The sequence below is a fragment of the Oryza sativa genome, chromosome 1, assembly GCF_034140825.1.
Source record: "Oryza sativa Japonica Group chromosome 1, ASM3414082v1".
Lineage (NCBI taxonomy): Eukaryota > Viridiplantae > Streptophyta > Magnoliopsida > Poales > Poaceae > Oryza > Oryza sativa.
In genome coordinates, this window is record NC_089035.1 from 2,460,313 (window position 1) to 2,476,717 (window position 16,405).

General features: G+C 40.2%; 1 protein-coding gene and 1 long non-coding RNA gene across 4 annotated transcripts; both read left to right on the forward strand.

Annotated features, from left to right (window-relative positions):
* Positions 1 to 4,005, forward strand: LOC4325203 (uncharacterized). 3 transcript variants are annotated; one of them, XR_001544293.3, is made up of 3 exons: positions 1,237 to 1,569; positions 3,238 to 3,281; positions 3,426 to 4,005. XR_001544293.3 is itself a non-coding variant. In XM_015773982.3 (2 exons), exons 1-2 carry the CDS (start codon positions 86 to 88, stop codon positions 3,643 to 3,645), a joined length of 534 nt encoding a protein of 177 aa, XP_015629468.1. In that variant the 5' UTR covers positions 1 to 85; the 3' UTR covers positions 3,646 to 4,005. The 3 variants fall into 3 exon arrangements, 1 of the variants encoding a protein (XP_015629468.1); XM_015773982.3 differs by lacking the exons at positions 1,237 to 1,569; positions 3,238 to 3,281 and adding an exon at positions 1 to 399; XR_001544291.3 differs by lacking the exon at positions 3,238 to 3,281.
* A 3,005-nt stretch (positions 4,006 to 7,010) lies between these two features.
* On the forward strand, positions 7,011 to 9,838 carry LOC107280502 (uncharacterized). Its single transcript, XR_001544918.3, has 2 exons — positions 7,011 to 7,265; positions 9,209 to 9,838. It is a non-coding gene; the product is annotated as an uncharacterized lncRNA (long non-coding RNA).
* Positions 9,839 to 16,405: the final 6,567 nt, after the last annotated feature.

Genomic DNA, 16,405 nt, shown 5'->3' on the forward strand with positions numbered 1-16,405 from the left:
AGCAACCAACTCCCTCCCAACCGATCGATCTCTCTCTTCTACTTCATCCAGGTCCAAGGAGCGGCTCAATCAGTCGAGAGATTAAATGGCGGCACAGTATGAGGTGAGTGACGCATTAGGCGCGCTCGGCGTCGCCGCCATCTCCACGGCCACCACTTTGGCCACCGCAGCGTTCCAGCCGCCGCCGGCGCCGGGCGGCCTCCGCACCACCACCACCTACAACCACCTCGCCGTCGCCGGGCTCGCAGGGACCTTCCTTGGCGGGGTGGTCCTGGTCGGCGCTTCAGTCTGGGTGTCCGACAACCCAGCTGCCCGCCGTGGCACCGGCAAGAAGCTCCTCTACGCCGCCGTCCCGATGCTCCTCGCCGCGGTCGTTCTATCGGTGGCGGCGCTGCTCTGGTAAGCCTCTCAAATTAACGCTCATGTACAAGCCCCTGTCCGACCGCATTACTATCCGCCATGATCGGAGCCAAGCCGGCCGTCCCTAGCGTTCTCCTTATGTCAATCAAATGTAACCTTAATTCTTCATATTGTTTGTTTTATTGGTCGATCGCTGCGTCGTGGTTGTGTCTCGTGGAGCTGTAGTATCATCATGTAATAGTGTTTGCTTCTTATTCTAGTCCATTGTGTGTATCACCTATGTATGATCACGTCTCCTTCTGTTCTTGGTCTGTCAAAGTGTTATTCGATTGATGGCCGGCTTAATCGACGAGTGTTTTGTTAATTATGAGTTCATATAATCTCGGCGTGGAAATCTCGGCGTGGGCTGAGAGACTTAAGTTAGATGACAGACATGTAATCTCGGCGTGGAAATCTCTCTTCTCCTTTTCTATCCGCTCCCTCGATATATAATTGGACTCTCTGTACTTTCTTTGCTATTAATGGATTCAGGTGGGGAAGCTCTCCCCCCCGGGTGAATTTTCAAAAAAATTATGAGTTCATATCTCCCAATTTGAAGTATGGTGATTCAAAGGGGAGCTATGCAGTACTAGTTTTTGGCTTAATTACATTTAGGGAAGAGTGGATTTGGAGTACTCCATGCATATCGGCGCCGCTCGCCGTCGCCGCCGACGCTGAATAGTTCTGGAAGTTTGCCTTGTCGGCCGTCGTGTCCTTCTGGTGCTAAAAGCCCATCTTTTTCTCCTTTTTTTTTTCTTTTCCTTTTTTTTTGGGGGGCAACTGTTAGAAGAGAGGGAAGGGTGGGCCATATTAAGTGGGGCCCACATGCCGTATCATATCCATGACCTTTGTCCTTGCGTTGCCGGCGGCGGCGGCGGCGGCGGCTACGGTGGCCATGGAGATCTCACGCGACCATTTGCCGGTGAGGTCGGCTGCTCCGCCTCCGCCTCCGCATCTACGCCTGATTGATCCCCACCCCTATCTCCACTGACTGTGCTATCGCGTTTCCGGCGGTGGTTGATCGAGGCGGTAGCCCGTGCGGCGCGCGAGATTCCGCCCGTCCACGGATTTCCGGTCGCCATCGCCGGGGTTCGTCTTCTCCGGCCAGCCCCTCGCCGCGCGAACCTGCGCCGGCCGACCTCGGCCAGGATCTGGTCGGGATCGCTTGTGGTAGGTGTTGGGGGGCACTTGGGTTTGGAGGACAGCATCGTTGATGTGCTTTGACTTTGAGTTCCTTGCTAATTTAGTTATGCTGATTGTTCCCATAATCCCTAAAATCTCAGCAGTTGCGTTGCGTGGTAGGTTATGTAAAGCGCATTCCTGTGATGAAAAATAGACCCTGGGAGACATATTATCAATTGTATCAAGCGATCCAACACACTAGGTCCCCAAATATTGTCGTAGATACCATTTTCTCTTCAGTATGCTGCTTAAAATGCAAATTGTAAGCTTTTCTCTGTGCTGTCCAGTTACGTCTAGTAATTCCTTATGTTTAAAGACTGATATTGGTCTTTGGTTGTGTGTGATGTGCTTCTTGTTAATCGCAATACTTGATCTTTACTATCGGTGCATATTTAGTCCCAATATGCCCTTTTAGTTAAGTTGCTGAAACATTGAGCATCTTGTCATGTTGATCTTCTTGTGAGTGGTTCAAGATGATTTGTTCTGTTTTAATGGAAGTAAAAAACGAGGGCTGTCCCCTCCTAATGGGAAGAGAAAAAGAGATGTATTCCAGCAACCATGTGTTATAGTACAATCCAATTAGTTCGCTAAGCTATTATGGCCTTTATATCCTGCTCTGAGTATTTATTTGATTTGCTGTAAAGTTATTAAATTTATGGCATTGTTATACGTGATTTGTACTTGATTATATGCTGCTATTGGTGATTCATGTAATTAGAGCTGAATGGGATTTTTGCTAGATACACATTGCTTCTTTCAACAACCCTTATGCGAACAAAATTAATGGGCTGGTTTCTCTTCTGTGCTGATTTCCATTGTTCCATAGCTGAAGCTTAAGTAATTGCAAAATTTGTAGGAACTCATCTGTTCTTTTGCTGAACCAATAGACTTTTGTAAATACATTTGCACAAGACATTGAGGTCAACTAAAATTCTTCTATGCCCAATGGTGCAGCCATATTTCATACATGAATATGGCTATCGCTTTGCCTGATAGGTTATGGACTGTGAACTCTGTGTTTATTTTGATGTGAAAATGGCCTCAGGGGAACGCAGGATAACTCATACATGTCAATCCATACACTAGGTCCTGAGATATTTTCTTAATGCCCTTTTCTCTTTTCACTATACTCTACTTGTTAAACTTCTAAGAAAAGTCTTATCCCTCTACTGTTCTATTATATCTATAATTCCTTTGTTTTGATGTCAAAAGCAGTGTATTCAGCTGTATATTTTGTTGTGATATGCTCTGGTTGATAGTAGTTAGTGTCCGTGTTTTGACTTGTTGCTGAACCCTTGAGAGCATCTCGTAATGTTTAACTCTTATGAATTGCTCGAGATGACCTTTTTTGTCTTGATGAATAGTGGCATGGCAACCCAAGGCAAGAGCACTAGGGCCTAGAGGTATTCCTAGAAACTTAGGAGCAAACGGAGAAAGACGTAGCAGGACCAGAGCAGAGGACATTTGGCACCTTTGAAACACCATAAATCATCTCGTAAAATATATTCAACTTTAAAATTTGTACTATGTAATAGGTGGTTAAATTCTGTTCTTCTGAGTGATGGAATTGCATATTGTAAATCAATCTCTACTTGTACAAAAGATGAGTAAATCTTTTGCTTATTCTTATCTACTTTTTTTTGTCAAAATGAATAGGAATATCAGGTGCCTTTAAAGTGCAAGTATAATGGAAAGAGTTGGTAAATTTTAATATACTTCTGAAAGAATCATCATCCTTGTGCCATTATCTTTTTCATGTATTGAACAACAGATTTGCACATGTATTTTTGCCATCTCTAACAGCTCTTTATTAACGGATAGTATATGGCTCTTCTTTTATGTAGGGGGATGTTGAGTTGTAAGAAGACCAGATGCATCAGCTCTGATTTAGTGATTTTAGAGGCATGTATAACCTGTCAAAGAGCAGCAAAAGAAATGCGTCATAGCTGTGTGATACATAACTTTGCCAGGAGATCTCTCTATTTAAGCACACAGACTGCTATGGCATTGTTAAACATTTGCTCAGTTTCTCTTAAATGCATTTCTGCTGGCATAAGATGGTAGCATGGTGGAGGTTCTGTTGTTAAACCCTGGTATCAGGACTTGATCAAGCAGTTTGGTACGTTCGGTGAAAATTCATGCACATTTGAGCGATCGTACAGTAGTCTGAAGTTGGTGTTTTCTATCCTCCGGTAATTATGGATCACTGGTATAACGAGGAATCAACCTAACGTATAATTGCCATGGTCTGTATTTTTGTATATGTGGAGACTGGTGTGTGTACTAATTTTCTGGAATGTCATGTAATCAGAAGAGTTGTTTAGAAGAGGCATAGGCAAATTCTCTTGTAAGGCTTTTGTAGTTCCTTGATAGTTTAACATGGTTATAACAGTAGTGTTTTCTATGACGACATTTATGATTAAACTGTGTCTACAATTCCTGTCTTTTGTGCAGAAAAAAAAAAAGCACTGATAAAACACCCTAGAGTTGAATGCATTGCGCTGTTGCGACTGATTCTGAAAGCTTGGCAGCAAGGGCAATGTTCAGCATTTTTTTCCTGCAGCTGTGAATTTTGCTACTCTTGTTAAACCCAGGGTTCGAAACTCCCCGCCCCCCCCCCCCCCCAACCGAAATGCTCACATATCGCCCAAAATTTTGGTTTTTTGCTTTTTTTTTTCCGAATTTGGTCAAATTTATTCAAAATCAGTCAAAAATTCAAAAAAAATTGTACGAAAAAAATAAAAAAAAACTCAGAAATTTCGGTTCTATCACCCACCTGCGGCAGAAATCTTAGTTTCAAAATTAAAAACCTTGGAACTTAAACCTGTGCCCGGGTGTGCAAACCTGACAGCCATTATGGTTGTGATAACTGATAGGTGCTATGCCTATAGTTTTTCAGGTGAGCTGGTGATGGTATGTTTGGTTTAGAGCTGATTCTGTGGTGGAGACGCAAATTAAACCGAGATACTAAGGGAATCGAGACACAGGAGTCTCAAATGGCCCAATTTTTTCAATACTCTTCTCACTAAACAAATACGAGTACCTCTCAAAAAGAGAAGAACAAATACGAGTACTTTATACAAAAATGAAATAGGGACTAAATGATGATTCTTTGTCAACCCATTTGTGCTGATGACCTGCATCTTTGATGTGATGTTTCTAATGTTTCTTTACCAATTAATTTTACACAAAACACATTGTTTAGGAGCTTGGAACTTGGAAACCATGCCCGCGACAATCCAGAATCCTGAATTAGAAAAGAAATTAATTACAGGCCCTTCGTTGTGGCAATCACAGGAACCAGGAGTACTACTGCATACTTTAACGACCCGCCTAATTTATTAAACATCACAGGGACATGAATACATGAAAAAACAGTAGATTACACGAAACCACCATGGATCATACACAAAGAACATTAGATTAGATATTATAGTATTAAACATCACCATCATAATCACAGCAGTAACGACACATACCACGAATAGAGGGAGGGACATAAATGGAGGGTGACGTCACCGACGCTTTGGCAGTGTTTGGCAAATGTCTAAGGGAAATAATTTCCCACCCATTTTTAAATCCTAACCATTCATTATCCATCATCCATTTAATCTTAACCCTTCGTCAAAGTTCAGAACGGAGAACTTCCATGAAATTATTTGCGCGCATCCCGCGTACACACAGGAAGCTGGAAGCCGCAGGGGGCGCGCATCGCACAATATATATACTTCCACGTTCATAGTTGGGAACTCGGAAGCTAGCCCACCCCGTCCCGTCCCTGATTCACCGCAGATCCCTCTAATTCATAGCTAGATCCATTAAGGAGAGGATCGAATCATTGATCAGCTAGGAACCGGTCGGGAGATTGTCCATTTTGGGGAGGGATTAGCGAAAGAGATGGCGCCACAGCTTCCGGCGGGTGCTGATCGCCGGGAACCGGAGGCCACGTTGGGGGCAGTCGGCATCGCCACCGTCTCCGCGGCCACCGCCGCTCTGGCCGCAGCGCTCGAGCCGCCGCCGGGTAGCCTCGTCGCCGACACCTTCTACCGCCTCACGCTCACCGGGGCCTTCCTTGGCGGGGTCGCCCTGGTCGGCGCTTCAATCTGGGTGGCCGACAACCCGGCCGCCCGCCGTGCCGCCGGCAAGAAGCTGCTATACACCGCCGTCCCGCCGCTCCTCGCCGCCGTCGGGATATCGGTGGCGGCGCTGCTGTGGTAAGTCCGTCAAATGTTCATGCACAAGCCCCTGTCCGACCGCATCACCGTCCGCTGGCGTCGATCTCTAGCTTGTTGCTCGTGTTTGTGTCCCTGGAAATTGTGTGCACTACTACTTCTTGTAGAGTTTGTGTGTATCACCCAGGCTTTGAAGGTATCACCTTACGTATGATCATATCAGTGTCTGAGTGTCTCGTTCTGTATGTTTTGTTTGGCTGTCGTGTTTGTTCGATTAATGACCGGTCGGCTTAATCGACGAGCGTTTGTCAAGAGTCTTGATACTTCAAATATCCCAAGTTGAAAGTATGGTGCTTGTATTGTATGGTGTTCGCAAAAGAAAAAAAAAACAGATTATTTTGTAGTAATTTTCAGCTTGAGTACATCGTAGGATCCATGCGTATTGACGCCGTCGCCGGCGAACGGCGTTTCTCATCATGGATAGCAGCAGTGGCGTCTCTCTAGTCTCTACGCCGCTCGCCATCGACGCCGACGCCGAAAAGCTTATATCTGGAAGCTTGCGTTCCGCCAAAAGCCATATATATTTTTTTTAAGTAAAGTGTATGAGCGGTCCTTAAACTTGTATGGGTGTGTCATCTGGATCCCTAAACTCTCAAAATGCATATCCAAGTCACAGAACTTGTCATAGTGTGTCATCTAGGTCCCAAATTGCCACAACCCCTTCATGATCCTATGTGGCGTTGATGTGGCATGCCACACAGACATGACGTGGCATTATTTTGACTGATAAATGATACCCATTTATTTTTTTCCTTTTTATTTTTTTCCCTTTATTCTCCTTTTCTCTGTGATCCGTGCAAAAGAAAGGAAAAAAACAAGAATGAAAAGAAAATGAAAAAGAAAAAGGAAAGAAGAAAAAAAAAGACAAGTCACGTCCATGTGGCATTGCCACATCAGCGCCACATAGGATCATAGAGGGAATGTGTCAATTTGGGACCTAGATGATACATTTTGACAAGTTCTGGAACCTGGATATGCATTTTGAGAGTTTATGAATTTATATGACACAACCTACAAGTTTAAGTACCGCCAATGCACTTTACTTTTTTTTTTTGTTTTTTTGGGGGGTGATTTTCTCTCTCAATGCTGAACTGCTACATGGGCCATAGAAGTGGGGCCCAAATGCCGCATGATATCCTTTGACCTTGCGTTGCCGGCGGCGGTTATTACGGCCATGGAGATCTCGCGCGGCCATTTGCCGGTGAGGTCGGCTGCTTCGCCGGCGCCTCCGCCTCCGCATCTACGCCTGGTTGATCCCCCAACGCTATCTCCACTGTGCTATCGCGTTTCCGGCGGTGGTTGATCGAGGCGGTAGCCCGTGCGGCGCGCGAGATTCCGCTCGTCCATGGATTTCCGGTCGCCGTCGCCGGGATTCGTCTTCTCCGGCCAGCCCCTCGCCGCGCGAACCTGCGCCGCCCGTCCTCGGCAAGGATCTGATCGGGATCGCTTGTGGTAGGTTTTGGGGGCACTTGGGTTTGGAGGACAGAATCGTTGATGTGTTTTTGAGTTACTGCTAATTGAGTTATGCTGATTCCGTCAGTATCCACATCTTCAGTTGCTATTCCCATAAAATCCTACATTGCCTGCCGATGCTTTTCGAGCCCGCAGATTATACTAGACTTGTTTGGTAGCACGCTATGTACTTCACAAGTGCGCATTCCGGTCATGAAAACTGCACTCAGGGAGACATATAATCATTTGTATCGCACATTAGGTCCCTTGATATTGTCTTTGATACCTTGTCAAAATGCTGAGAGTAAGTTTTTCTCTGTGCTGTCAGTTACATATAATCCCTTATGTTTAGACTAAAAAAGAAAAGGTATAGACTGATATTGGTATTTGGCAGTATGTGATGTGCTTCTTGTTCATCGCACCAGTTGATCTTTACGATCGGTGCATATTTAGTTCCAAGATGTCTTTTTAGTTAAATTGCCGAACCATTGAGCATCTTGTTATGTTGAGTGGTTCAAGATGATTTGTTCTCTTTTAATGTATAAGTGAAAAAAAAGGGGTTTAATGTAAAGAAAAAAGAGATGCATTTCAGCAAGCTTGTGCCACAGTACAATCCAATTAGTTCGCTAAGGTAAGCTATTGTTTATGGCTGTTATATCCTGTTATGAGTATTTGTTTGATTTGCTATAACGTTATTAAATTTCTGGCATTGTCATACATGATTTGTGTTCTGTTACATGCTGCTATTGGCAATTCATGTAACTAGAGCTGAATGGGAGTTGTGCTAGAAACACATTGCTTCTTTCAACAACCCTTATGCAAACAAAATTGAAATGATGGTTTCTCTGCTGTGCTAATTTCCATTGTTCCATAACTGAAACTTAAGTAATTGCAAAAAAAATTTTGGAACTCATCTATTCTCTTACTCTTATAATAAGTCTGGGTTTTGTAGGTAGCTACGCTCATGCTATGTGCTTGCGCTCTGTCTATCTGAACCAATAGACTTTTGAAAATCCATTTTTACAAGACATTGAGATCAACTAAAATTCTATACCCAATGATGCAGCACTGCAGCCATATTTCGTACATGAATATGGTTATCTGTTTGCCTGATAGGTTTATGAAATGTGAACTGTATGTGTTTATTTTGATGTGAAATGGCCTCGGGGCAACACGTGATAACTCATACATGTCAATCCACACACTATACTCTAATTGTTAAACTTCTAAGAATAGGCTTATCTCCCTACTGTTGTATTACATCTATAATTGTTTTTGTTTTGATGTAAAAAAGCTGTGTATTCAGCTGTATATTTTGTTGTGATATGCTGTGGTTGATAGTAGTTAGTGTCCACGTTTTGACTTATTGCTGAACGCTTGAGAACATCTCGTAATGTTGAATTGTTCAAGATGACCTTTTTTTGTCTCGATGAATAGCGGCATGGCAACCCAAGGCCAGGAACTAGGGCCTAGAGGCATTCCTACAAACTTAGGACTTTAGGAGCAAACAAAGAAATAGCAGAACCAGAGCAGAGGAGGTGTTAGGAGAAATATAAAGGGCATTTGGTACCTTCGAAATACCATAATGCGTCTCGGAAAAAACATTCAACTTTTAAAATTTGTACTGTGTAATAGGTGGTAATGCTGTTCTTCTGAGTGATGGAAGTGCAGATTATAAATCATTCTCTACTTGTACAAAAGACAAGCAAATCTTTTGCTTGTTCTCGTCTCTTTTTTTTTGGTCAAAATGAATAGGAATAGCAGGTGCCTTTAAAGTGTAAGTATAACAGAAAGAGTTGGTAAATTTTAACATACTTCTTAAAGAATCATCATCCTTGTGCCTATCTGTTTCATGTACTGAACAACAGATTTTTAATTGTGTATTTTTACCATCAGGAACAGTTCTTTATTAACGGATAGTATGTGGTTCTGCTTTTCCATAGGGGGAACGTTGACTTGTAAGAAGACCAGAGCCATCTGTTCTGATTTGAGAGGCCTGTATATTAACCTGTCAAAGACTCAAAGAGCAGCGAAGGAAATGTTTCATAGCCTTGTTAGACATAACTTTGCCAGGAGATCTGTCTGTTTTGATGCCCACAGGCTGTTATGGGGGTTGCTAGTCACTTGCTCTTACATGCCCTTCTGCTGGCATAAGATGATAGTCTGGTGTAGGTTCTGTTGTTGAACCCTGGAAGTCTGGAACACAACCGGTGCTCAGAAGACTTTCATATCACTGCAGCCTACCAGGATTTGATAGAGCAATTTGATATGTTTGGTGAAAATTCATACACATTTGAGTTATTGTACAATACTCAGAAATTGGTGTTTTCTATCCTCTGGTAATTGTGGATCACTGGCATATTGAAGAATCAAACCTGACATATAATTGCCAGGGTCTGTAATTTTTATACATGTGGAGATTGGTGTGCATACCAAATGTTCTGCATCATGTAATCAGAAGAGTTGTTTAGGAGAGGCATAGGCAAATTCCCTTGTAAGGCTTTTGTAGTTCCTTGAGTGAACGTAGTTATAACAGTTCTGTTTTCTACGACAAAATTTGTGATTAAGGTTCACAATTTGTGTTGGTTGGGCAGAAAACAATGAGCTGATAGAACATCCTAGAATTAGGCCTTGTTTAGATACTAATTTTTTTTTTGCCATAAACGTCACATTAAATATTTGGACACATGCATGGGGCATTAAATGTTGGAAAAAACCAATTGCACAGTTTGCATGTAAATTGCGAGACGAATCTTTTGAGCTTAATTACGCCATGATTTGACAATGTGATGCTACAATAAACATTTGTTAATGATGAATTAATTAGGCTTAATAAATTCGTCTCACAGTTTACATGCAGAATCTGTAATTTTTTTTTGTTATTAGTCTACGTTTAATACTTCAAATTTGTGTCCGTATATAAAAAACTTTACACCCAACGTACTAAACACACCCTTAGTGCATTTTGTGCTGGTGTGACCGATTCTGAAAGCTTGGCAGCAAAGAGTTGTGAAATTTGTTAATCATGTCAACTTGTGCTCGGGGTGTGCAAACCTGACAAGCATTATGCTTGTGATAACCGATAAGTAATGTAGGAGTAGTTTTTTGTGGTGAGTTGTTGGTGGTGGTATTAAAAGTCATTGAACCGACATAACAAGGGGCATTGGGACACATGAGTATCAAATGGTCCAATTTGGCCTTATTCTATACTCTTCTCACTAAACAAACGCGAGTACTGTATACAAAATGAACTAGGAATAAAAATTGATGTTTTACTTATTTTGTCAACCCATATTTGTGCTCTGCTAGCTGACCTGGGTGTGAAATTGAAGCTTGTTTGACAACGACCATTATTCTGATCGATCTCTTTGTGATGGGGTAACATTGATGTGATGCTTTCTAATGTCCCTTTACCAATCGTGATAGCGCTCTCAACAGTATGCAACAGTATTCCTGAAGTTTTTCGCCAATCAGGTGGTGATGACCTTGATCTGGTGTCCCTTGCAGGCTTGCATTGTGTTGGTCTAACAATCCATTTGGACCATTTGTCGTATCCAAAGGCTCGTAAGTTTGTCAACTCGGCTTTGTATATCTTTATGCATGAGATGTGTTTCCAGGCGTGCATTTGCATTGTACTTGATGTAATAGATCTCCCGGCCTGATTTATATTTGTTTACGTACTACTGATGCACTCTCGCACAGGTAGTTGCGATGTCGTATGATGAGAGAAGCAGATCTACGTGATGTTTGCCATTTAGTCCTTTTAAAGAACATATTTTATAAACAGATTGCGAGAAAACTTGTTGCGTATATGCACCCTATATCGGCGCCAAATACAATCGCGCTGAACCTAACCATCAATCATTTTAGTGTCGACCTCTCTGACATAAGAAAATCTCATTTTCCATTCAAATACTATTAATTTGCTATCAAATTTGGAAACTAACAAATCGTCCTAATTGGTTTCTGATAGTTCATTTTTTATCGAGTGGTTGGTTAAATGTGTGTGATTGCTGGGAGGCTTAGCATTTATCTTGTGACATAGAGATATTATGGGTCAGCTAAGTTTTTTTCAAGAATTAGACAGTATAACGCAGACACTTATAACGCACGCGCACTCACTCCTATGAATACACGCACGCAAACCCTACCCCTATGAGTATCTTCGAAGACTGGGCCGCTGTCGACGGGTACGTCGCTTACCACTGAAAGCACAACGCTGTTAAATCCTGAAAAATTCGCTCTCATGGGTAGTCGAATCTAAGACCTTAAGTGCTACTGAGGCTCTTGTAACCATTAGGCTACAGACTCTTTTGCTATGGGTCAGCTAAGTTTAACCACATTTAAGGAAGGTTTTTGCGTTGGTACTATTTGCATGTAGATTGAGAGGTGAAGACCTGTGCAGTTGGTTGCCGGCAAAAATTTGCTGCCGTTGGGGAGCTTTTGGGGCTGATGATCATATACGTGCGTGCTGCTGCTTGACTTTTCCCTTATTCGCTTGCGTGCGCCATATTAGCATGGCATTTTTTTCCCTAATCTACTTGACTTCTCCCTTAATCGCTTGCGTGCGCGAGAGCCGTATTAGCATGGCATTGGTGTGCGGCTGCGTGAAGGATATGCAGTTGTGGCGTCGGTTTGTAAACGATGCGATATGATTAGCGTGTGCAGCTGCTAGGAAGATATGCGGCCTCATCTCTTGTTTACGTATGCTTATACTTATCAGCCAAAATTTAAATTTTTAACCTTCAATTTGAAGCTGATTTTAATGTTTTTTTATCAAAATTTATTTATCAACATTTGCTTTTAGATCACTAAGAACACGTATATAAAAGTTTTATTCACAAAATTATTTTTCATTTGTGAATATGCCGAATAAGCCAAACACTAGAGCCGATAGATTTTCCATCTTAACAGTTTGTTTCCTTTTTGTTTGAACCTTGCTATTTTTGTGTTGGACCGATGACCATGCTACCTGCGTATATATGCGGGTGTACGGTTAATTGAAAAGCCTCGAACAATTTATGGATATACTATTTCTCTCGTTCTTTACTTTTTCGTTATTTTCTATTTTACTTTCATGGATGAGTTCTAGTAACCCTAGAATTTGGTTAATATTTGCCGTTTTGTGCTGAAAAATGGTCGTGCTTTTCCATAAAAGAGACGAGGTTATCCTTTGCTAGTTTGCTCGGAAATTAGTAGTTCGTCGTCACATAAGTACGATATTTACCTTCTTTGCTAATTTGCTCTTAAATTAGCCGTGTGATTATACGAAAGTGAATTAATCTCAAAATCGGTTTAGTCGGCTAGTTTTGATCTATCGATTTTGACGACTCCGTCGATTAAATCACAAATCGTTAGGTGATCTTGTGTTGGCCATAAAAAAAGTGTCAACAATTTCTATCTCTACTACTTAAAAAGTAGGTTCAAAACATAAATCTCTATCTCTACTACTTAAAAAGTAGATCTATAATTTCTAAATCTTAAAAAGTAAATCTCTATCTCTACTACTTAGAAAGTGGCGAAAAAAACGTAGATCCAATTCCCCCTTAAAATGGGGAAAAAATCTGAGAAAAAATAGCGAAGAAAACAACAAAAATAAAAGAGGTCTGTGTCGACGTTTGATGTCGCGATTCCGGTATTTACATGGTATGGGGATCGTTGGTATTAGGATATATGCGAGATTGAGGTAAAAGAGATGGAGACGATGATTTTTATACAGGTTCGGACCCCTGAATTGTCAGGTAATAACCCTACTCCTATTGGTTGAAGTCGGTCGTTACTCTTATTCACCATAATCACACCAGTACCATATTTGGGGTAGCCTATCTAACTGTTGTCAACTTGGCGGTTTGAAGTTCTGACTCGTAGTCGACAATAGGGTAGCCTTCCTCCTCGAATCTGCATCCGGCGAGATCAAAGACAGTGCTGTCTCTCCTGACAATATCCGTAGATACCGTGGGGGACTAGTCATGCTTATCTCTGAAGTCGATATCCGGCGTCTTATCTTGGCACATGTTGGCTTGTATGTTGATCTTGTGTCTTGATCTATTGTTCTGTGTCCCCTCTCCTCCTAGAGGGCCTTGTATTTATACCCATAGGTGTCCTATTGTCCAAGTAGAACTAGGGAAACCAATATGAATATAATCCAAGTAGTCCTTGTCGTTTCCATGTATAACTCTATTCATCATTCCTTATGCGGAACTCCTCCTATATTCGAAGGTTGTTTCCGTATAAGACATGGTATGTGGTGGGTCCTGCCGAGATTTAGTCAACTACTATTAGGTATGTGGTATCCATAACCCTGACAGTCTGTTTCACCTAAGTGGCGAAAAATATCCGTAGATCCGAACTGGAAAAAATCCGATTCCTAAAGAAGGCGAAAAACAAAAAAAAGTGGCAAGAAAAAGGCTAGATCGGATTCCTTTAAAAAGAGGGAAAATATTCCTATAAAGGCAAAAAAAACCCAAAAAAAAATAAAAAAAGTCCGTCCGATTCCCTAAGAAAGTAGAGAAAAAAGTTCGTATAAAATAAAAAAAACGCGTGAGAAAAAAAAATAAAAAGACGGGAAAAAAGTCCAATTTGTATTCATTTCCGTATGTATCTCTTCTCTATCTTTAATCTAACCTAACTATTTAAAAGGAGAAGTTTTTATCGTACAACTAAAAACAAAAAGTGCACGAGAGAATAAAAACGCGTGAGAAAAAAGTTAGAAAAAAGGAAAAAAAACACGCTATAAAAGGTTTCCCATCTTTCGTAAAAAATAAAAAAACATGCGAGAAAAAATATTTCCATCGTCCGTAAATTTTTTTAAAAAAAACATGCGAGGAAAAAATTATCAGAAAAAAATGCGCCATTTCTAAAAAATGGTTTGAAAAAACTGCGCAAGAAAAAACACCGTCTATATATAAAAAAACAAGCTGCTTTGGAAAAACTGTCAGAAAAATGCTAAATTCATGTACGCTTGAGTTGGATAGGATCCATTGATTTTTTTTCCATCTACTACACCATTCATAAAAAACAACCCGCTCTGGAAAAACTATCAGAAAAAACACCGTTTATAAAAAACGAGTAAAAAAAACAATTGGATTCAACACGAGAAAAAAATCGCTATTTCTAAAAACAGTTCGAGAAAACCGTCTAACTTAACATGAGAAAAAAAACTATCATTTCTAAAAAAAAATTAGAGAAAATCATCCAACTCAACACGAGAAAAAAAACTAGCGATTATAGTAGGCACCGCCCCGAAAACCCGCATGACTCACGGGAGATAAGACTGATGGACGCATGGGTTGGATAGGATCCATCAATTTTTTTTCCATTTCCTACACAACTTTTGTTTTCTCATCTATTCTCATGTATTGGAGACCCTGCACGTCTCTGTATGCAATTGTTAGACTATTTTTGTTAAGTATAACTACTATTCTTAATAACATATGATATAGAAATAATATTAAAAAATAAACATATTTTAATTGCTATTTAGAGAAGAGTGCACAGTAACTCTATTTTGTGTTGACTTGACCATGCAAGGCAGTGTATGATTTGATTGATTCTATTATTGGTTGCAAGAATGAGATTGAAAGAGTATTTTTAGATTATAGATGTATGTTCTCGCATGATTAATCTAATTATTTTAAGTAAAGCACGCATCAGTCAGGTTGCCACCGTCGATGTTTTTTTTAGAGAAGGGTATTTTTTACCCGGCCTCTACCAAGCAGATCGAAAATGTTTTACCAATTAATTAATGTCCACCGTCGATGTTGGACCATTACATTGAAGATGTTTCAATTTTTTGATTGTATTAATTACAAACGATCCATACAAACATTGTCATTGATATGGTTATGCATGAAAAATATATATTTTGATTAGAATTTTTTCACCCGTCACAACACATGGTTATTTTTTATAGTGTAAGTTATAAGTATAAGACTTCCGGTGAAAATTTGGTTCCATCACGAGTCCATCAGGAGAATTAATTGTCGATTTTGCTATATATTTGTCGATAAATTTTTTCTCAAAAATTTGACACATGTAATTACAGTACAATCGTAGTGTAATTACACTGTAACTTGCATGTAATTACACTATAACTATAGTGTAACTTGTATGTAACTTTCAAAAATCTCTCCGTAACATGTTATTTCGGTAAAATTTAGGTCATGGGAACAAATTCTTTCACATATGTGTGTGCTATGATTTGTTTTTTTCCTCACCAAAACAAATCTTGTAATAGATCTAACGATTCAAAATTATGTGAAACTTACATATAAGTTACAGTGTAGTTACATGCAAGTTACAGTGTAATTACATATAAGTTACAGTGTAATTACATTACGATTGTACTATAATTACATCTGTCAAATTTTTGAGGAAAAATTTGTTGACAAATGTATAGGTAGTCCCTTAATTGTTCGGCCTTGACCCAAACTCTCTCTGAATCAATCTATCGGCATTTATGAATTGGGATGTTCTCATTATGGGCTGGCTAGGCCTGTTTTGTACCGTGCTATTACACTATATTTCCTATTTCTGAGCCCCAATATGTGATTATAATACTTAATCTTCCAGGCCTAAGGTTGATTGGGTAATTATTATTTCATAACCTAATTTTGGTTCGATGTATCCATATAGGGGCATATTCAAGGCCCTGGTATAGCAGAGACTATTAGTATCTTATAAACAGTTAAGACGATAAAAGACTTAAATATATAATTAACATGAAGGTTAAATGGCAGTCGAACGATTTTTGATATCTAAATTATTTGTGTTTCAATATATTCAGAATTATTGTTTTATACGTTGTAGCAAAATATTTCATGAGGTGATTTAATTGTGTTTCAGTTATTTAGAAGATTGAAACTTTTTCGATCTACTTGGTGAAATATTTTCGATCCACTTAGCGAAACAGCGCTTGATTGGCATCAAAATGTGCATGATGGAAGCTTAAAAAATCATGCGAATCACATATAGACTTTTTCTCGATGTACTTGGATTTGTTTCATGTTTCAATATTTTCGGAACCGTTATTTCATACATTGTTACAAAATGTTTCATGGGGTGACTTGATTGTGTTCTAGCTTTTTTTAAAATATTGGAACATTTTCGATCTACTTGGTAAAACATTTCCGATCTACTTG

Excerpts from the sequence above, each read along its gene's own strand:
- LOC4325203 (XM_015773982.3), top strand. The coding sequence starts at position 86 with ATGGCGGCACAGTATGAGGTGAGTGACGCATTAGGCGCGCTCGGCGTC. Across the intron at positions 400-3,425 it reads TCGGTGGCGGCGCTGCTCTG|GGGGATGTTGAGTTGTAAGA; the intron begins GTAAGCCTCTCA and ends TCTTTTATGTAG.